General features: G+C 31.4%; 1 protein-coding gene across 3 annotated transcripts in view; it reads right to left on the bottom strand.

The window, feature by feature from the left end:
- Positions 1-1413: 1413 nt before the first annotated feature.
- The window catches only part of LOC139503511 (uncharacterized), a 103467-nt gene continuing 81752 nt past the window's right edge, over positions 1414-23128 (bottom strand). Inside the window, exons 3-8 of one of the 3 annotated variants that reach the window (XM_071293300.1) lie at positions 18770-19182; positions 15842-16010; positions 8677-8873; positions 6789-6816; positions 5713-5772; positions 1414-3705 (exon numbers count right to left, since the gene is read on the bottom strand). In XM_071293300.1, the coding sequence (XP_071149401.1) occupies positions 1544-3705; positions 5713-5772; positions 6789-6816; positions 8677-8873; positions 15842-16010; positions 18770-19182 (3029 nt within the window). In that variant the 3' untranslated portion in view covers positions 1414-1543. The remainder of the gene's footprint in view (positions 3706-5712; positions 5773-6788; positions 6817-8676; positions 8874-15841; positions 16011-18769; positions 19183-23128) is intronic. The other 2 variants (XM_071293301.1, XM_071293302.1) reach the window with 2 other exon arrangements.

Here is a 23128-nt window from a genome sequence, read left to right as displayed (position 1 = left end):
AACCCTCCCCTGTTTAACAAAATACTCAATAACTCCAAAATAAAGTTTTGAATCATCACCAAGAAGTATAAAGATCTTTAGATTAATATAACAAAGAAGTGTGTAAAGTTTTAAGCAATAATCATAAATTGTTTTTGAGATACGGCACAACATGTAAAAAAAAACCTCCCCCTATTTTACAAAATACTCAATAACTCAAAAATGAAATTTGGAATCATCACCAAAAAGTATACAGATCTTTAGATTAATATAACAAAGACATGTGTAAAGTTTTAAGAAATAATCATAAATCGTTTTTGAGATATGGTGCAACATGTAAAAAAAAACCTCCCCCTTTTTTACAAAATACTCAATAACTCAAAAATCAAATTTTGAATCATCACCAAAAAGTATACAGATATTAAGATTAATATAACTAAGAAGTGTTTAAAGTTTTAAGCCATAATCAAGAATCGTTTTTGAGATACGGTGCGACATGTGAAAAAAACACACCCCTGTTTTAGTTAGAAAGTGCCCTAACTCAAAAAGTTTGAATCTTATTTTCACCAAAAAGTATACAGATCATTTGACCATCATAAGAAACAACTATGTTAAATTTCATGAAATTTGGATAAGTCGTTCTCAAGTTACGGTGCGACATGTTTACGCCGGACAGACGGACGGACAGACAGACGGACGGACACCGGACATTTGTATACCATAATACGTCCCGTCAAAATTTTGACGGGTGTATAAAAAGGGGTAAATTTTTTGAAGATTAGAGAAAAAAGGGTAAAATTAAATGTTTAAAAAATAACAGACCCCCCAATCTAGACCTTCTAAAATATGCACTCCTTACATACATCGCCACATTGCATACACTCAATACATATACTGACAAATTGCATACGCTCCATACATACACGGACAAGTTACACACACTCCATATATAAACTAACATGATTTACAAACTTTCTGTGCATATATAAATCAAATAAATAAACTAAAAAAATAAACATAAACTATATACATATTAAATACACACCATGCAATAATGGCCTGAGTTAACCTCTTTGTGAATTGATTATATAATAATGAATTTTATTTTTCCTTTATTATGCACACTATTGTTGTGTATTGTTTGTGTATATATGTAAATATTGCATTCCTCTTATTGAAAGTATGTAGTGATCAAATAAAATAAAGTTCAAAATAAACTTTACAAGTTGTGTTGAAATAATAATGCTCTTTAATATATCACTTATTTGAGTCATGTTATTATATAATTTGCAAAATTAAAAAAAATCGATGTCATAAGAGAATGTAGAAATTATTAAATATTGTCAGGGCATTTATTGTACATATTGAAATCTGAGATAAATCTTGTTAGTTGTTTTGGTTGTATATTCCTTTTAATTACCTGAATAACTAATTAAAAAGAATGTCTGGTTTAAGTAACACCTGGATTATGTATGCATACATTGACTTCCTTTATAGTGATACAATTATTATAATGTAACAATATGTCTTCGTTGTAAAATTCAAACTCAAATTCATGAAAAGTTTACTTTAATTGAGGTTCTTTTAGTTGAAGATTTTCCTCAAAAAGATTTACAAGTTGCTTACAATGTAATGCACGGGCAATATCAAGTGGTGTCTGACCATTCTTATTACGCAATGTGACATCTGCTTTCCATGTTAGTAATGCTTTTACAGTTTCAATGATTCTCTTTGACCAAGTTTTCATAAAATATTTCCTGAAATTGCGATCAAATGAACAAACCGCATGTAAAGGAGAATCTCCCTTTGTATTACACTGCGAGACATCAGCCTTTTTCTGCAGTAACAGTTCTACTGTTTCAATATGTCCTCCTGCACAGGCCACAAACAATGGAGATTGTCCATCCTCATTACACTTAGAGACATCACCATTGTTCTGTAGTAACAGTTCTACTATATCTTTATTTCCTCCTTTACAGGCCACATACAACGGAGATATTCCATCCTCATCACACTGATTGACATCAGCATTGTTCTGAAGTAACAGTTCTACTATGTCTTTATATCCTCCTGCACAGGCCACACACAATGGAGATATTCCATACATACTACATTGATTGACATCAGCATTGTTCTGAAGTAACAGTTCTACTATATCTTTATATCCTCCTTTGCAGGTCCCAAACAATGCAGACATTTTATAGTTGTTACATTGAGATACATCAGCATTGTTCTCTAATAATAGTTTAGCTACAGCTGTATGTCCTCTTTCAGATGACTTATGTAAAGGGGAATTGCCTTCTCGGTCCGTTTTATTCACATCACATTTAACATTAACAATCAGAAATTCAACAATATCAAAGTAACCCCTTATTGATGATTCTATTAAAGGTGTTGTATAATAGTGTGTGTCATACGGATATGTTTTGCAACCTTCTGTATCAAGCTTTGTTAATACTGTGTTGGCATCATTTCTCCTTTTTAAAAAGCTTATTAACTTATCTCTAAATGTCTTATGAATTAACTGGTAATTATTGAATGTACTTATAATAGCATGCCGTGTTAAGTCACATAACAGTCGTTCAAAATAATCTTCTTCTTCGTCTTTTAATAATACAATTAAATTATCATTTTCATGGACATCCGTTACAGATTCAAAGATAAAATTATCCCGAATAAATATAGCTGGAGCATATTTGATAAAACATTCTGTAAGGTGTTGTCCACAGATTACAGCTGCCATTTTATATATTTTGTCATGTATCATTCTATACTCTGTTCCTCTCAGTTTTAAGTAGGTGCCATTTAATGTTGAAAAGCAAGCTTTTAAAGAATTTCTATGCTTCTGTTTGCTTAAGTCTATATCAAATTCTTTAACAATGTACTCAAGTTTATCCAATTCCATGTTCTTCCTTTCTGAAACTGATCCTAATTTGAGCCAATCTGTATCAAATCCTTCATTAAAAATGATACACAGAACAAGAACACAAAATTGTTCTTTGTTTTCATGAATAATGTTGTTTATGTTCTGTTTAATACTGATTAAAGGAACTGTAAACAGTTTCTTCACTTCCTCAGATGTTTTGTCTTTTGACAATTTACAAAGCAAGGGAAAGTAATCAACGTTCTCTGTGACTTGTTTTATATTGTCAATTATGTCATCAGGAAGATACTTGTGCAGCATAGGAATTCTTTCAGCTTCCAGCAGACACAACTCGGGAGATAATAAATTGCATTCTTTTTTTGTGAATAATGAAATACGTTGAAACTGAGCTTCTTTATATATATGCAGTCTACAAGACAGCAGTAGTTTTGGACTTGATACTTTTAAAACCGTTTCATCATTTTTACCTGCAACATCTTTGTGTGCAACTTTAAATATTTTCTCAATTTTTTCTGAATAATCTCTCCACGTCTGTAATGTTTGTGTGTTTATTGTTTCCTTCCCACAGATGTCATCTACAACAAACACTTGTTTTTTGTTTTCATTATGATAATTCATAATGTCTGATGGTCCTGTTAACACTGGTATTATCTCATATCCAAAACTGTCACGTAAGTGTAAGGCAGCTTGATGTATGTTTGAAGATTTACCGCAGCCCGAGCTTCCTGTCACAACAATACAGTTATGTGAGGGTAGAGACTCAAGTATGTGACGTGTTGCTCTGGTTTCCAAAAAGGTAGTTTGGTCTTGCTCCCATTCTCCTATTTCTTGTTCATGGTGAGCTGCAAAGAAAAGAAATTGTACAAGCTGATGTCTGATTTGTAAATTTAATTTTGACCATGAACTGAAGATATAGGCCTGGATATTCATTTACAAATTTCCATGCCCCTTCCTCAGTCCTAATATTAAATTATCATCCCTGATTTACCTGTTACTAAAACCAACCAGCTAGGTAACAGATCAATATAATCTATGCTATTTGTGTCAATGGATTGCTGACTAATTTGTGTATAAACAATATTTTTGGGGTTCTTACTTAAGGTGATTTGATAGAACCTTTTGCTTGATTGACTTTTGATAAACGCCACATCACCAAATGATGCAATACCCTTTCAAGCTATAGATAACTTGTTATAAAATAGAAACTACTGCATGACCTTATCACATAAACATTGATAAAAGAACAATGAAAAAAAAATAGAGCATGTAGAGTTCCAATGTTCTCCTTAAAAAATGGCTTGTTTCTGGCCCCTAATTACTAAACTGTTGGTACCATAACCTCCATAAACAATTCCAACCTTTTTCTTGTGGTATTAAACCTTCTGGTAAAATTTGAAAGAGACCCATTCACTTTAACAACAGTTATTGTCTGGAAACCAAATGTCTTCGGACGACGACAGCGACATCATAGCATTATACAACAGAATTTTTTTTTTGCAGATATATAAAAACAGATTCTGTGAAAATAAGTAAAGAATGTTCAACCCTGCCGCATTTTGCACCTGTCCCAAGTCAGGACCCTCTTACCTCTGTTGGTCTTGTATAATTTGCAATTTTAGTTTCTTTTATATATTTAGGAGTGGAGTTTTAGTATGACGTCCAGCATCACTGAACTTGTACATGTAGTATACTTTTTTGTTTAGGGGCCATCTGAAGCACACCTTCCGGATGCGGGATTTACTTGCTGTATTGAAGACCCATTGGTGACCTTTGGCTGTTTTCTGTTTCTTTGACACATTCCCCGTTTCCATTCTCAATTTTACTTAATATTGGTTTATTCGCAGCCTACAAACTGTATCGAAACACAATCTCAAAATGTCCTTAAAAATTGTTATGATATCTGAAATAGGAGTAACAAAACATTTTTTCCGAATTGTTTGCTAATACATGGTAATGTCGTTTGAACGTTGAGAACCCCTTTGTTTGTATGTCAATGAAAAACAGGTTGACTGAGGTATTATTTCCTCAAACATCTGCTTCAAATCAAGGAATTTGCAACAAAAGCTGATCATCTTACATTTCCAAAGAAAAGAAGCTGGATTATGTATTTTCTTTTAGCTTTCTGAGTGCTGCAGTAGACTTCTAATACTTTAAATTTCCTGTGAACACTGTGTAGTGTAGTGGTAAGATGAACTAAATGACAGCAAAAAAGTACTTGTTTAAGCCTAGGAGGTTGACAAAAATAAAATCTTGTAATAACTTCAATTTAATTCAATTTAAAAAAAAAAGCAGCTAGATACATGCAAAAGTCAAGTTCAGGGGAGTTGGTCTTTAATTATCAAATATATATATCTAACACGTAAAGCTCTGATACCATGTCCAGATTTGGCTAATGTAAGGTTCTGTATCTGGTGAAGTAAAATTTGTATTTTATAAACTGTTTTTTTTTTTTTCGATTACGGAATTGTATATTATAGCACATACAGTAGGTTACTTCAAAAAAGTGAAACGGATACAGCAGAAAACCTTCATCAATAATATACAAGTTGCAAGAAAGATAAGGGCTGTTGTTCTCATAAACTGTTTCGGTCTGTATACATGTTATACATCTTTGGCTTTGAGTGTTCCTTCCACATGTTACAAGGGTAAATCCAGAAAGGAGCTACAAATGCATGAAATTATTAAAAGTGCTGTTTTCAATATGTTCTACCCCATTATCTATGTACCAGTTTATATCTATGTAGAGCACTAGCTATCTGTTATAAATTTTATACAAACATATATAACAACTGATGTGCTAGTGTGATTTTTGAGAATAGAGACTTAAAGTAAACTACAATTATGCATACCTTGAATATGTGGTGGAATATGATCTTCAACTTGTTTTTTTATTTCTTCTTTCAAGGTATCTGAAAATTAATTCAGTTATTCAAGTTGCAATAGATCACACTTTTTTTTATGTTTATTCTATCTTTTCTGTCTTCAGTCCTAATTCAGTACCAGTTTTAAATAAGATTATCTTTGTTGTATAGATAAGAAGTTCTTTTTGAACTATATTGATCTCCCTCATCTTCAGTGTTTTCGTTATGTCTTTGTTTGTTTGTTATGTTTTATATCTAGAGTTTTTTTTATATAAATTGTTTTGTCAAAGATGAGGTCGTTAGTTTTTCGGCTGAATTTTTCTTCCAACCTTTTAAGCTGACTATAAAGTATGAATTCCCTAATTGTGAAATGCCATACAGAGACCTAGCTATAGTTGTTTAAATTAGCAACATTTTGACTCATTTGGATAGCTGTTGGCTGCAATCATACCTAATCTCCTTAATTATTTTATTCCTGATTTAAAAAACAAAATAGAAACCAATTGGTTTCCCGTTCAGTTAAACTAAAACTTGGCATCTCCTAACCTTATAGGCGAAGTATCCAAATAGCGGTTATCCTTCTGCTATCAAAATTTTGATTGTTTTTTTTTTTTTTTATTGTTTTGGGGAATTGTTAATAAATTGATTTACAATTAGTATGCAAACAGTAAATAGATATTCCTGGTCATTAATTTAATCAAATTAGTTGATTTCAACAGTTGTGATGCTTGTGAATTCTTTTAGACAATTGCATGAATAGTGAATCACTATTTCTATTATTAAATATGTTTTAAAGTTTGTTGTCTTTTGGTATTAACCCAAGTATCATTTCTACCACAAGAAATCCCTCTATTGAATTGCAATCAGTAAATTGTGATGTAAGAAATATCTTTCATATTCTGTGAAAATGTATAGATGAAGAACAGCAATTTAAGTGCTATTCCTTTGCTTTTTGTCTGTGTGTTTTTTGGCTGTGTATGTACTGATTATGTGTCATGGATGAATACTCCATACCCTTGTTGTTTCTATTTCAGGTATATGTATGAAACAATAAATATACTCACTTAATGTTTCATCATGCTCCATAGATTTCTGAAAAATAATTGAGTACCTTTAAGGACATTTAACTCAAAACTATATACATCTCAAATGTAACTGTATAGTAAAGAAGCAATCAAGTGAATAAGTGTTGATGTTAAGTTTGGTGTTTGTAAAAATTGATGGCAAAGAAAATAATTAATAAATCTTACAAGGAAAGACAACAACATGACAAAATAAACTGTATGTTTAGGTACAATATGAAAACCCTTGTATCTAGTACACAGCAATAACAATGATCTGTGTTGAATTGAAAATGTTGGTATATTGATATATTTGACTAAGTTTTTACCTATCTCTAGCATATTTTACAAGAAATTAAAAACAACAAAATTGGGTCGAGTTATCATGGGCCAACACCTATATAAAGATGCTATTATTGATTTGGACTAATTGTGGATCTAATAATTACATTTCATGTATGTTTCATAAGAATCCATTATTTTGACTGGATAACAATGCTTGTGCATCATACTAAAATTAACCTTCATATCCTAATGAAGTGTAAATTCATGATGACATTTGCCATCACAATAAAGTGCACAGGTTAACTAAAGAAATAAATGATGAAAGTCGATTTTTCAAGACCCTAGCATAAAACTGTAATTATAAATAAAGGCAACAGAAGTATACCGCTGTTCGAAACTCATAAATCGATAGGAAAAAGCAAGTCAGGATTACAAACTAAAACTGAGGGAAACGCATTAAATATAAGAGGAGAACAACAACACAACATTAAAATGTAACACACAGAGAAACAAACTAAGCATAAGAATTGAATGTTTCTTTAAGTAATTTTATAGGGTTGTAAAAGAGTTGATCGTGTGCACATTCCTAGAATGAAGCACTTTTACACCCCAATAAAATTACAAAAAGATGCATTCAATTCTTATAATTACTAGTCATATGTGCTGTTCATAGAAGAGGGATGAATGATACCAGAGGGACAGTCAAACTCATAAAAGAGGGACGAAAGATACCAGAGGGACAGTCAAACTCATAAATCGAAAACTGACAACGCCATGACCTAAAAATGAAAAGAACAAACAGAACAGAAAAACAATAGTACACATGACACAACATAGAAAACTAAAGAATAAACAACACGAACCCCACCAAAAACTAGGGGTGATCTCAGGTGCTCCAGAAGGGTAAGCAGGAACATATCCTATATCATTTTTGAAATGGTTATTTAAAAACAGTCAACCAACTCGTGATGGTGTCCGTAAAATTAACGAAGAGATAAAATTAACTTCACCATTTGGAACTCTTGATTTAATAGCTTCCTATCTATCTGTAATAGTGTTCAAAATATTAGGTAAAAACACTTAAAAGTGTCTTTAAAGGCCAGTAGTCCAGTAAATTCATGATTTCAGTAATTATTCCAAATTGCTAGATACCATTTTCTGATTATTTTTCTTTTACAGTTTTTTTAAATCTCCTACACATGATGATGTAGAAATGAATGCAAACATGAGCTAAATCCTTATTGAAGGAAAAGAAACTCATGTAAGGAATTGGTTGATGATTTTGCCTCTATCAAGCAGGGGTATAAAAACAATCGAAGAAGAAGGACAGAAGTAGCTACTATCCAGACAGACACATTTTTGACAGATTATCAACTTTTTCTATCATGTTTAGACAGACCATGACTGTCTATTTCTACAATTTCTATATGTATCTTTTTTTATTTTATCACATATAAAACAAAATACTGCTGGTGGAATAAAAATGATTTATCCTGTTATGGATTCCAGCAAATATCATGCATTATATTACTGAGTCTTTCTAAAGTGTAACTTAGATACAATAGTTGCATATATATATATATATTTATTTGTTAATTTTACATACACTTTCTAAATTCTTTATCCTTTCCTGTAACATGTGTAAATCGTTTTTAAAAATCGTTAATTCTTTTTGCACTTTGATAAACTGACTGTCTGTTTCTGTACATAAAGTCTGTACATATTCACTAAGAGTTTGTGTCTGTTGACGAATGTCCCCCACTATCTCTAAACCAAGTGTTGTTCCACTCAGGAAATGTTGACCTATAAAACAAGATCATTTGTTTGCAAAATCATGTATCGATTGCTGTTCAATGTATCAGAAACGTATTTTCTGTGTTTCTTATAAGAGGAATATATTTTATGATGTCTTCAATTTGGATCATGTTGTATAATGTGTTGTAGTTTAAACATATTTATATATAGTGGATTGGGAAACAAGTTATTGCAACTTATATTAATCCTTTTCCACTTTGCGGGTGTGTGTTGCCTTGTAGCAGCATTAGCCTGCTCTTTTTTTCCAAATAATGGCTCTCTCTTAACATGGGTCAGTCATTTGTCGTATATTTTTGACAGACTATCATCGTTTCCTCAAAACCATACTCACAAATGGTGCCAAGGGTGAGCCGAAATTTTCTCCCTGGGGCGGAGATCAAACCAGGAACCTTTGTAATATACCTTTTCAACAATTGTCTACGCCTACAGTTGAGCACAACTACGACAGGTAAGATGTGAAGGGGTCGTGTTGTCTCAAAAATAAATTTGAAAATAATATTATTCATCACTAAGAGATTTAATGCTTGAAATTTATTTGATTGACAATGATATAACTTTCCAACAGAGTAAAGTGGCATGGATGTTTAAATTTAGAAGGAAACAAGAATGTGTCCTCAGTACACGAATGCCCCACTCGCACTATCATTTTCTATGTTCAGTGGACCGTGAAATTGGGGTAAAATCTCTAATTTGGCATTAAAATTAGAAAGATCATATCATAGGAAACATGTGTACCAAGTTTGAAGTCGATTGGACTTCAACTTCATCAAAAACTACCTCGACCAAAAACTTTAACCTGAAGCGGGACAGACGGACGAACGAACGAACAAACGGACGGACGAACGCACAGACCAGAAAACATAATGCCCCTCTACTATCATAGGTGGGGCTAAAAAACAAAGATCAACTAATTTTCTGTATGGTGAAAAAAAACAAAAGAAAAACAAATAAAATAAACAACAAAAAAAAAACAGTGATCTCTGATCAACTAAAAAAGAATGTTCCTTCATCCAAGCATATCTTGGATGTGCAGGATGAAGGTCATTCTTAGAATATGAGCCTGAGGCTCGAAAGTAATGAATTAGCTTTACTTCTCTATGAGGGGTGAAGCTTACATATAATATCTCTGTTTAAAGAAACAAACTATATAACCACCTATAGCTGGCCAGTGACCTTGACCCTAGTATATAAGCACCTGTTCCATAATAACTTGTCATAATTTAAAGCAAGTTTGTGTCGACCAAATATAAAACCCAGTGGAAAAGGGTGGGTCTGACTGATAATCCCTAGGGTGGGAATTAATTACTTTCGAGCCTCAGGCTCATATTCTAAGAATGACCTTCATCCTGCACATCCAAGATATGCTTGGATGAAGGAACATTCTTATTCATATTTCGCCTTCGGTCTCAAGTAATGAATTAGCTTGTTTAAAGTGTAGACACAAACTAAAAACAATTTTTATATAAATGCCAACATTTAATAAAGGATAAAAATCACAAGATCATCCAGTAACTACAACTGAAGAAAAGTGTTTTAGTACTGATATTATTTACTTTCCTGTTATAGAACTTGTAAAAAGTTTTACCATATGTCCAGACAAAACTGTTGCCATAATGTCCTTAATAGAACATCCTGAAGCTAAATGCACTTATGAAGAGGTTCCTCCAAATGAGTTAACCTTAAAACCTCGGATAAAATTAGAACTCTCTCTAACTATCTAAACTTTACGAAAAGACTTAGATGAATTCTCTCACCTATTTTGTACACAAAACATGATAAATCATTGTCTTAATCAACACAAAGTTTTGGTTTATCAAAACCTTTGATCACCTCATTAGGTAAACTAACTAACAGATCTAGTATTTTTCAAAAACTCATGTATATGAAAAAATAAAGTGCCATGTCTCTGAATGAAAGACATAGAATGTAAATCTACAGCTGATAAAGATAGTACTTCAAGGCAGATGTAGTCAAGGCAAATAAAGACACAAGTATAAAAGACAGTTTCAATGTTAAATACTCCAATGAATATTAAGAACTTAAAAAAGATAGCGCTAAATTCATCTCCCAAGTGAAAGAGTATCTAACTCTTCAATTGCAGATTCAGGTTTAAGCAACCTTCCACAAATACATGTAGTAAACAAACAAATTCAGTAAAATCTATTTCTTAAAGGATAAAGTCTGTTTCAACATAGACCAAGAAAAATTCACATTAAACATGCTGAATATGAAAAGCTTGTGTTTTACAAAAATTTCAATAATCCGTGACTAACATCCTTTTTAGATGGTGATAAGGAATTGGTTCTCTAATTGAACACACCAAATAATGAAATTTCTCAAAAAAATATTGATAATGCTTGATTATAGATGCATGGTCTCCAAGATGAAGTGTAAATATATTTTACAAATGATTCTGAAATCTCCTGTTTATATTAAAGTGATTTCTGAGTATAATACACACGTTTTTACCCTACTGCACAATCAACCCTTCAGGTGTTGGTTCACTTTAATTTTTTACAATATACAGTTAAATTAAGTCTCTTCCTGACGGAAAGACATTATCTTCAGTATGTAACATTGTTACTAATTTTTATGCTTAACAGTTTAACTGGCAAATAAATTAAAATTGGTCTTAGCAAAGAAAACCAACTCTGAGCAAGCCAAAAAGGATAATCAAAAGAGCCTTCTGAACTTTATCACTAATAATTTTCTTTATAAATATCCCCAACAATGAAAAAGATGGGAAAATATAAGGTCATAATTCTGATCATGAAAATAAAAACATCTCTGAAGCTTTCAATTGACATCCTTTTGAATCTGTAAATTTTTTAGACATATGATAAGCATCAAAAATTTTCTTACCAGGAATATAAAGAGCTGTGATAAAAATGTTCTTTCTTGAACACCAAGCCCAAATAATGAAATATTTGTAGTAAGCATGTTAAGTGACAAAGAGGTTACACCTCCTATTGCATAATAAAAGCTACTGAAATTGTATCTTCTGATTGTATAACACTCTGTGACTAAAACTTTTTCTCCAGAAGAATATTATAGCCAACAATACTATGAAATCTATATGAAATGAGTGCATACTCTTAAAGAAGCTCCGTCTACCAACAGAAACATTTTCTTCAAATTTGGATCCCAAATCCTTATGTCAGAGGAATCTGGTACAACCCAAAAACTTATTTGGATGGGTCTATAAATCAAATTTTTAATTTCTGATTTTAAATTGTTAAAAAATTTCACCTATTGATGATAATAAACACTGTAACAACTATACAGTGTTTCAACATTATTTCTCGCCATGTTTCTGCAATGTAACATTCCCATGCATGCCACAGATACTGCATTAAAAGCATTCATCACAAGACCAATAAATGATGTAAAACATCTATAATACCGTTACACAATTCTATTTAAAAAGAATTTCCCAAGGGAGATAATTTTACCATTTCTCATCTGTCAGAAAAAACTTAAATAGCTCAGTATCAAAAATGAGACAAAGGAAAACAATGTGCTTCCAAGGAATGAGTACCAACTTCTCAAAATTTTTCTGAAGCACAGCTTATCAAGCATTTGCACCACTTCTTCTGTATTCACAATACAATCATCTAAACTCTGATCCATAATAAAATAATCATCAATGTATAAACTATAGCATGTATATACTTCAAGTGACATTATTTCATAAATACATAGACAGGTTTTAAAACCTTAGTAAAAACTCTTGATGCAGAAGCCAATCCAAAACAAAAAAAAACATAAATATCATATCAATGTCTTTTCCACATAAATCAGGAAATTGTGATATAAACATAAATGATACTTAAATATGCATCTGTGAGATCTATAGATGTTAGCTCTATCTATATATATATATATATATATATAGATAATTATTCTAAAGAATTACATCTAAACAAAAGATAAATGGTCCTGCTCCAAATGCTGATAAGCCACAAACTTAGTTTGTTTTAATTTTTCAAATAGATACAGGCCTTGAAGACCAATCTTTCTTAGGAACCAAGAAAATATAGGAAATAAACTGATTTTCCATTGATTGATCAACCTTTTAAATAGCTCTCTTAGCTATCAATTTTTGGACTTCTGAAATTAATTCATCCTTATGAAAGGTGAAATGTATTTAATTCAAAAAGGATAAACCTTGTGGTACATCATTAAAAATAATTTTATAACCATTTCTTAATAAATCTAATATCAATAGATCATTAGTAACATTTTCCAAATCATAATATTTAAGTTATCTACTGTATATATAGCAACTGGTTGAGAAATGTGACCTCTTTGAGATTCTCTGTTCCCTTTTTGGAAACGTCTCCCTCTCAATGAAGGGAATTGCCTACTACATGTAGTATAGTCGCCCTGTTGACCAACAGAGCCTCTGCAGTTAAAAAACTGATATTGCCTTTCCCATAACAGCTGGTAGTAAATTAATTGCTAGACCTGGAACCTCTTCCAAGGAATCTATAATTTGCTAAGAATCTTTGTATAAACACTAAGTTTGCTTTTTGCAATCATAACTAGAAATGTGATAAAGCAACTATCACAACAGAATTACAAATAAGTTTTATCATCTAAATATTTCTGAGCATCTCCTATGGGTTTAACCAGAAAACCATGGTAAAACAAACAAATATAATTTTACAATAAAATCCTTGTATTATCAAGATCCAATGGCTCATTCCTACAACAAGAAATAGCAAACTCAACAATAGGGTTGATGATAAACCCCTTAATAAAGTATCTCTGGGTTTCCTGCATCTTTGAAACCACAGAGTGGGCCTGTCTAGGCATTGCCATTTCGATTTTTTAATTATCCTAGACACACTAGGATTGTCACAGTTCTCAGTGTGATAGTATTTCCTCTAAGAACTTTATATATTCCTGATTTTATCAAAATCATGATTAAACTGTTCAACAAACAGGATGAGATAATGGACCATTAATCTCACTAAAAGAAGCCTTAAAGGCTTCTGAAAACCTTAATGCAGGATCAAAAGACCTTAATGCAGGATCAAAAGACGTATCAAATTCAACTCCGGCTGGACTATCATCAGCCATGGCACATACTCCAAAAGGAGGTACATACACCGTATCAATTCAGTAGATAAGATCAAAATTTAGAACTAAATCTTCATTAAAGTAAGCCTCTAATGGCAAAAATTCAAATATAGCAGCAGGTTTCTCTACAAACTCTGCTAGAGTTGAAGGCAGTGAAACTGTCTCAAACCTCATGATTCATACAGGTTCTTTAATACATTAATAATAAATAGTAAATGTATCAATATACATGCCTATCTAAATCTCAACAGCACTTTCGTTAGAAACAATCACAAATCAAGTAGATTTTGAAGTTATACAAGTAACACTAGATTTTAAAACTTACTTTTTACAGGTTCTGTTGCTTTGTCAATTATTTCCAATTGCCATGCCATTATGATCTATTATAAAACTACTAGGTTTTATAACTGTTTAAGAAGAGGATTTATTCAAAATACCTCTTGTATTCCTATTAAATTTATCATCTTTAATTTCTAAAACATTCCAGAGGTGATGAAAATCATAACCATCACCCTTGTAAGTGTAAACATCATTCTAAACATCTTGCCAAAACAATACATTTGCATAAACAAATTCAGCCATTGTAATACAAAAATGTGTACCTGTGCAGGTAAAACACGTGTAAATTGTGAAAAGTACTCACGACCTTCAGATGAATAGAAATACTTTTAAATATCTACCTGTTTAACAAACAGGAGTATGAATTAAGTAACAAATGTGCTATTAGGCAAAAACTAAATGAATATATAAAATTGTCATACATCGTAGACAATAAAATATTTAATTAATTTCCATGAACACTTGTCATACATCGTAGACAAGAAATTTTTAAATTCATTTCCATCAACAATTGTCATACATCGTAGACAATTGAGGAATTATTATTTGTAAATAACAAAATAACATTAGAACTTGTCGTACATCGTAGACAAGTTAATGTAACTTTAATAACTTTCTGCCAAATTTAAGATAAAAATAAAATAACTAAAAAGAACTTATGTGAAGTGTTCACTTCAACCCTCTAGAAAAATAAATGACAAGTTATTATGGAACAGGTGCTTATATACTAGGGTCAAGGTCACTGGCCAGCTATAGGTGGTTATATAGTTTGTTTCTTTAAACAGAGATATTATATGTAAGCTTCACCCCTCATAGAGAAGTAAAGCTAATTCATTACTTGAGACCGAAGGCGAAATATGAATAAGAATCAAATATGAAGGCGAAGCATACTTTCCTATGTGTGAAGTCTGTACACAGTATAAACATTTTCAGGACTTGGTTCAGGCGCATAAAACATGCGAGGGGGTTTTACTTATCTAATTAGATAAAAAAAAATCCCTTTTGCATGGTCATAGACGAAATTTTAAAAGAATCATTAGTACGAAAAAAAAGATTTTTAAACCGGCAAAGATTTGCCAAGGAAAAAAGAAACAGTGTAACAATTTCTGATCCTTTGACAACAAAATAAAATATGGTAATGACAGTGTAACATATAAAACCAATGATACTTGATCAATAAGGACCCCATTAAACTCTATTGCAATTCCTGCTTCTTGCAAGAAACTCAAGAGATCATTTTCGAGAACAAGGGAATGGCTCTACGATATAAAGGACAACGTCTGTTGTTTTTTCGGAACACCGGCAATTATATTGGACTATCAGTTCATGAGGACGACCATACAATTAAATGAGGGGAAAAATAAGTCATTGAACAGCAGTTTTTTTTCAGCAATGATGGGTATATTTTTGGACCAGAAAAATGTGTCGGTTAAAGCAGGCTGTTGGAATACTCAGGTGTCGGATTAGACAGGTTAACCTGTATACATAAATGAGACAGTAGCAAAGCAACTAATATTAAACAATACTCTTACCATTCATTGCCCATCTGTTTAGCTCTGCTAATATTCTTTTTTCCTCTCTGTTACTCAGCTTGAGGTTGCTAATAAGTTGTTTCATCAACTGGAAGGAATCTGTATATTTTATAGCAGTCCATTCTGTAAAGTCACAATGTGCCCAGGCATTACGTATATCTGATCGTATCTAATAAAGAAATACATATTACCTTTATATCCATGAATAAATCAAAATGACAGGACATTAATCTAGTGGTAGAGCACTAGCTGTGCATATATGTATGTGTTTGCAATATGAAAAATAAAACATAAACTGCCATACATTTTTAGCTGTTTTGACAAATCCAAGATTCATATTACAGAACATGGTATTTTGTTGAGAATGTCAATTATTGTCAGAGGGTGTAGAAATGTTATATATATTTGTATATATATTCACATTTGTAATTTAATGAGTAATTTCAGTTAGAGCCATATTTTTCCCTGCATATTAAAATTGTTTGAAGTACATAAAAGACACGTAAGAAAGGGAAATAACACTTTTTTTGTACAGCTTTTCTTTTAAAACGTTAAACTTTATCCAAAAAGGTTGTAAGATGTTGGTGAAAATATGTAGGAAGATCTGGATTTCAACAATATGTATGCATATGGAAACAAAGAGGCAGGCTTTAACAAACTAAATATTTCAGATGTATTTGTTATATGTTACATGTGTTATGACAAACATAAAATATATTTTTAAAAGGTTTTTTTGTCAATGCATGGATGAGCATGGAGAATAGCCTGACATGTTTTCTTTGAAATTTTGTGGAAAAATCAAAATGTGTGCTATTTATGAAGTCATGAAAAGAAAGCTAGTATGTAAATTAAAGCCATATTACTATATAAATCTCTCATCCCTACCTATTTTAAGAATTCATTGTATCTGAACAAAATACTGGCATCAACTATATAACAAATATCAAGTAAATATCTTTTAGCATGACAAAAAAAAGTGCTGCAAACTGATTATTTAAGTGAATTTTCTAAGTCCAAGGACCATGCATAACTCTGCACGAGATGACCATGCAGACTATAAATTAATTCTAATTTGATTTGTAACTTGTCATTATAAAACAATATACCAATTTTAAAATCAATATATTCAAGCATGACCAAAAAAAATGCGGAAAACTTATTATTGTTAGTGCATTTTCCTAGTCAAAGGACCATAGCTCTGCACAACAACATCAGACCTGAAGTTTGAACAAAACTAAAACTTTAACCGTAATGACTTGTCATTATAAAATTATATACCAATTTTTAAATCAATATCTTCAAGCATGACAAAAAAGGGGAAAAACTGAATATTTGAGTGAATATTCTAAGTCAATGAACCATAACTCTGCACAAAAACATCAGACCAGAACAAAATTCAAACTTGAACTGTAATGATTTGTCATGATAAAAGTATATACTAATTATGATATTAACATGATTAAATCAATATATTCAAGAATGCCAAAAAACAAGTGTGGAAAACTGATTATTTCAGTGAACTTTCTATGTCAAAGAACCATAACTCTGCACAAAATAATCAGACTGGAACAAAATTCATGAAACTTGATCTGAAACTTGTCACGGACAGAGTGTTAACCTAAATTCCCCTTCAACTTAGTTGGTAGGGGACTAATACAAAAAGAAATTAGCAATTCTAAAGAGCCAGTGTTGTGAACCTTGGTCTATCTGCATCATTTGCATATTCAACAAAAAATACTACACCATTGTAGATGAGAATAGATTTCATGACAAAAATCTGTGTTTTTTACCTTAGATTTCTGATCATTTATTCTGTTTAGTTTCTCTCTAACTTCTTCAATTTTTGCCCAAAACACAAAATCCGGACTCCTTATAGAGAGTGACAGTCTAATAACTATATGGTCAACAATTGACTTATTAGTAGATCCTGTCTTGCTGATCACTTTTGCTTATTTAAGTTTCTATCTGTCTGTCTATTTACGATATATATATAAGGCAATAACGCAAACAAATGGTAAATATTGTCATCAAAGGGCAATTACCCTCATAAGGCATGCAAGGAGTCGACTGACTATTTTGAACATGTATATCTATTTGTAGAACTTAATTTGCTGATCCTTTCTATAATTTAAAGTTTCTCCCTATCTATTATAGTTTTCAAGATTTTATCGAATTTTTTTTTATTATTAAAATGGTAAAATTTGTCATTTAAATGGCATAACTCCTATAAGAAGTTTTCTGATAGTTTTGAAGTACAAAACCATTGCTAGAGCTTCATATTCTTAAAATTTTTGCATATGTCAGATTTTCTCTTTTTGTACTGTTTTCAAAATAGAAAAAAACTTGCATATTACCCTTATGTTCTATTTTTAGTCATGTCAGTCATCTTGGTTGGCAGATGAGGTCATCGAACACATTTTATAAACTAGATATATCCAAATGATGATTGTGACCAAGCTTCAAAGGAGAAGATTTTTGTAAAAGTAAACGACTACGTATGATGACAATGGATGCCAGACACCATTGACCAAGTGAGGAGAAAAGGTCAATTAGCCCTTCAGTCCAGGTGAGCTAAAAAAGCAGCTTATTTCAGTATAGATATTAAAAAGTCACCAAAGTAACATGAAAACTGATCAAAGCATTTTTGAGTTATTATCAGGAAACTGAAAAATCCCCCCTAGTATATCTTTGGTGAGTTTATAATTACAGTAAAACCTGCAATTTAGGTGTCATCCATTCTTTTGTGGTAATTACGTATGCAGTTCAAATCTCAATTGAGATTTTTATATGTTAATACAGGACTAACTGTATATTGAAATCCTTTACTTGAACTGGCCTTGACTTCTTTACCATCATGACAGCACAAAACAGAGAATGTTTTTTTGTTTAATATAATGCATGATTTAAATTTATTGTTTATAAAATTACCTCTTTAGCATTAGCCTGTACAACTGGTGAGAATCTGTCAATGTTAACAATGATTCCAAGAAGGGCAGATGAATCACATGAGTCATCAAATGCTGTGAAGTGTGCCATGTGTGTCTTGAGGAATAATCGGGATAAATCGACGGCACTCCTCACTCTGTAATCATACTGTGCTTTATTCCTTTTAGTTGTGTTTTTGTTAATAGCTTGGTAATTAAGTTGTGTGTTAGGAGCATAACTCTCCAGATGACTTCCATATGTTTGTTTATGAATTTTGTTCCGTCTTGTTAGTGAATAGCAAAGTTTTGTGACAATAGGTACAACATATGTCCTCAGTATTGGAGAAATGATTGTATGGAGACATATACCCACTATTAACCATCTTTTTCTTCTGTCATCTAAATCATCTGGTGGGCCTATATATATAAATGAAAAAGTAAGTAAGTTAGATTATCCTGATTATCTCCCTTTACCATCAGGACCATGACATGTACAGGACTAGGTCTGTGTTTCACATACAAATCTAAGTAAGTTTGATTATCTCCAATGCTACGTACATGACTAGGTCTGTATCACATATAAATCTAATGACTATAAAATTGATTTTCAGAATACTCAATTGTTCAACTAACAATTAATTTCTATCTTAAGATATTTGTGAAACAAAGCCTTTTTCAACTGATTTCTATAGTTTGTTCTTATAAAACATGTATAATCTGTTGTTGCACCACTATCCAAGGTTATAGTAGTTTATTGGTCGCCTGTGAACATGTTTAACTTCCACATTTTGCATGTGCCTGTTCTGAATTTCCAAATAACCTTAAAACAAATCTTTAACCTGATATTGGATGGCTGAATACACATATCATTTTCTAATGCATGGAAGCAATAACATACAGAGAGAGAAACACACAGACAAAAGTTAATACCCCTCTTATAGAACTATCACAGACATGCATAAAAACAAGAAATGAAATTGGAGTTGTTAAACATTTGTAATGTGAGAGACATTCTGTGAAGAACATTAAAGAATATATACTTAAAGCTGTTTTTAAACATTATTTGGTAAAATGTTATAATTATCAGAATATAAATAATTATAAATAAGCAACAAAACCAAAATCTGTGAAAGTTTTAATAAATGTAACGTATCATTCATGTTATGTTAACTTATAGAAAAACTTGTTATTGTTACCTCCGTAATTAATTGGTTCCCAACTCAACCTTGCTTTCAAGCAATTAGTCTTAATTAATTTTGTTTTAACAATTTTTTGTCAATGTTATGTTTTCAACATAACCATAGCCAGTCACTTTTGTTTATATCATAGTGTTAAATATATATAGACAGTGCCCATACCCGCATGCGGGGAAGCGTAGCCAAATTTGTCTTCGTACATGTAGGTCACGTACCCACATCCGGTTTTATAATTTCATGTCATTGCATCGGGAATTAAACATGAAAAGTTCCTGGAAATTATCGCAATAAGTGAAAACAATTGATTACTCAAGATTTTAAGATTTGAAATGTCAAAATTTCAACTTTGAAAAAAAAGTTCAATGCCAATTTAATTTTTACTACGTCCCTTTCTTAGAAACGACCCTGGTTAGTTTTGAACTATTTTTTTTAAATATTAATTATAATTATTAATATGGTCCGAGTACACAGTATATTTCCTAGTTCATTTCTTTTGGACAATAAATGGAAATAAAAAAAATCCCACCTGCGCTTTCTCAATAATATTTCATGTATATTAAAAGCAATATAATACTCATTTGATATATCAGACTTAGCATAATTATTCAAAAGTCAAATTCATATGAGCCTGCGCCTAAAAATTGAGGCTTTTCAATGAAGGGGGCCTTACATGAAGATGTAATATTTTCCAGCAATTTTAAATTTGTTAAGTTTTTTGGTTATAAATAATCCTTACATATATGTGTATTGAGTGTGCTTTAAATAGAAAGAAAAATTACAAATAGTATATCATATTAGTTTAAAAGGGTCTTAGGCCAAGTAAGACTGACAATAATTTAGGGTCAATTTAGGCCGTAGCATGTATTTACATTTAAAATGCATACTGAAGTTATAGGAAATAAAAATTTGTGTCTTTTACATCATTTATGTACTCAGGTTACATGATACAATAGATATGAGCACAAAAGGACTCTTTTATTCAATTTTTTGCAGACAGTATGGTCAGATGAAAACATTTTTCAATTTTTAGTGAAAAATTGCTAGCAATTTTAGTCGCAATAGGCTTATACTTGAACCACTAGCTATCCTACAGAAGAAAAGTTTTAAAGATATTATGTGAAATGAAACAGATATAAAAGACATTATAAAGTGCTTTTAATACCAATTTAATGAAATCCTTATTATTTAATGAGGAGCTTGCTTGGTACATAAAAGTTAAGGTCCATAATAAGGATTTCATTAAATTTGTATTAAAAGCACTTTATAATGTCATTTAACTTGATCCAAACAGGGCGTTAGACGAGGGTCATTTATACAACATATTTTGCACACATTATCTGAGATAATCATCTTTTCTGTAGATTAAGAGTTCACAAATGAGTATTACAACTGGATTAAATTATAGAAACACAAATATTGACTCATGAAAACCTGTCGGATAGAAAGTCAGAATGCCACTTGTGCATTGAAAGTTTAGTCTTAGATACATGATTTTTTTATTAGTTATTAGTGGCTTTGAACTAGCTGTCAGATAACTGCCAGTACTCTCAGATCTGTTCATTGTGTATTTTTGTGTCAGGATGTATAAGTTCCTGGCAACGTCCACTTGTATTTTTGTCCATCTGATGAGTTAAGCCTTTTTCAACTGATTTTTATAGTTCGCTCTTATGTTGTACTGTTATACCACTGTCCCAGGTTAGGGGAGGGTTTGGATCCCGCTAACATGTGTCATTTTGGTCTTTTGTGGTCAGTTGTCTCATATTGGCTATCATACCACATCTTTTTTATATTGTTGTGCATCAAAATTCATTCTTGTGAAAGATAACTAAGATTTACGAAAAATGGTTAAAAATTGACTATAAAGGGCAATAACTCCTAAAGGGGTCAACTGACCATTTTGGTCCTGTTGATTTATTTGTAAATCTGACTTATCTGAACATTTTTGCTGTTTACAGTTTATCTCTATCTACAATAATATTCAAGATAATAACCAAAAACAGCAAAATTTCCTTAAAATTACCAATTCAGGGGCAGCAACCCAACAACCAGTTGTCTGATTCATCTGAAAATTTCAGGGCAGATAGATCTTGACCTAATAAACACTTTTTTCACTAATATATTTGCTCTAAATGCTTTGGTTTTTGAGTTATAAGTAGTGTTGTCAACGATTAACCGGTTAACTGGTCAAACGACCGAATACCGAATACCAAAAACGCTAACCGGTTAACTGGACTTTTTTTCAATTTTGATAGATTTGATATAAATTTGCATTGAAATCAATAAATAGTTATGTTTTATTTAAAAAATGTTGTCGTGGTAATTAATTTGACAGATCAATTGTCCAGTATATTGATTGATATTGTTAATCCTAAAAACATAAAATTAATTAGAGCTCGAGCAGGATCTTAAAGAAACATAATTAGTATTACATGTTTTTTTAACAGTAACTTTAAATCAGTGATGCGATTAAATTTTTCTAATTACTTCATTATTTCGTTTTTGATCTAATATTGTGTAAACCTACATCTAAATGTGCAACCTCCGTAGTGCTAGGCTTAGTCTTATTTTAACGAACTGCTAACTAAAAAATTAAGAAATGCAAATCAATGTGAATGTACTCAATGTATACATGATAGTACGAGTAACATACTTAAAGAAACAAGCAAACAAAGTAAAGAATCATGTTGTACGGGCACCTATAGTTGTTCATTTCTGTGTCATTTTGGTCTCTTGTGGAGAATTGTCTCATTGGCAATCATACCACATCTTCTTTTTTTTTAATGATTACTCATTTCAAATTGAAACGCTCCACATTATTTTCGGAGACAACAAGAGAAAGGGAAAGAATAAACGGTTTCAGACATATTCAATTCTACGAGATCAAGAAGTTTTTTTTTTCTTTTTCAATCTGAAGTTGGTACAACCGCTATATAGTTGATACGGTGTATCCGATTATTAAAAGTCAAACTTCGCTAGGAATCCTCACAGACAAGCCTTATAATGCCAAAGGACAAACTTTAATTCCATGAGCGTAAATTTATGACTTTGATGAAAGGTTGTCAAATTGACACTCATACCTCATCTTATCTATGTTTAGGGTACTATTGATAAAGCTTTCAAACACCTACTTAAACTTCCGGTTAACAGGTTAATCGGTCGAACGATTA

This window comes from Mytilus edulis, chromosome 14 (assembly GCF_963676685.1).
Source record: "Mytilus edulis chromosome 14, xbMytEdul2.2, whole genome shotgun sequence".
Taxonomy (NCBI): domain Eukaryota; kingdom Metazoa; phylum Mollusca; class Bivalvia; order Mytilida; family Mytilidae; genus Mytilus; species Mytilus edulis.
Note: the sequence above shows the minus strand (reverse complement) of the source record. Positions and strands in the feature narration are given on the sequence as shown.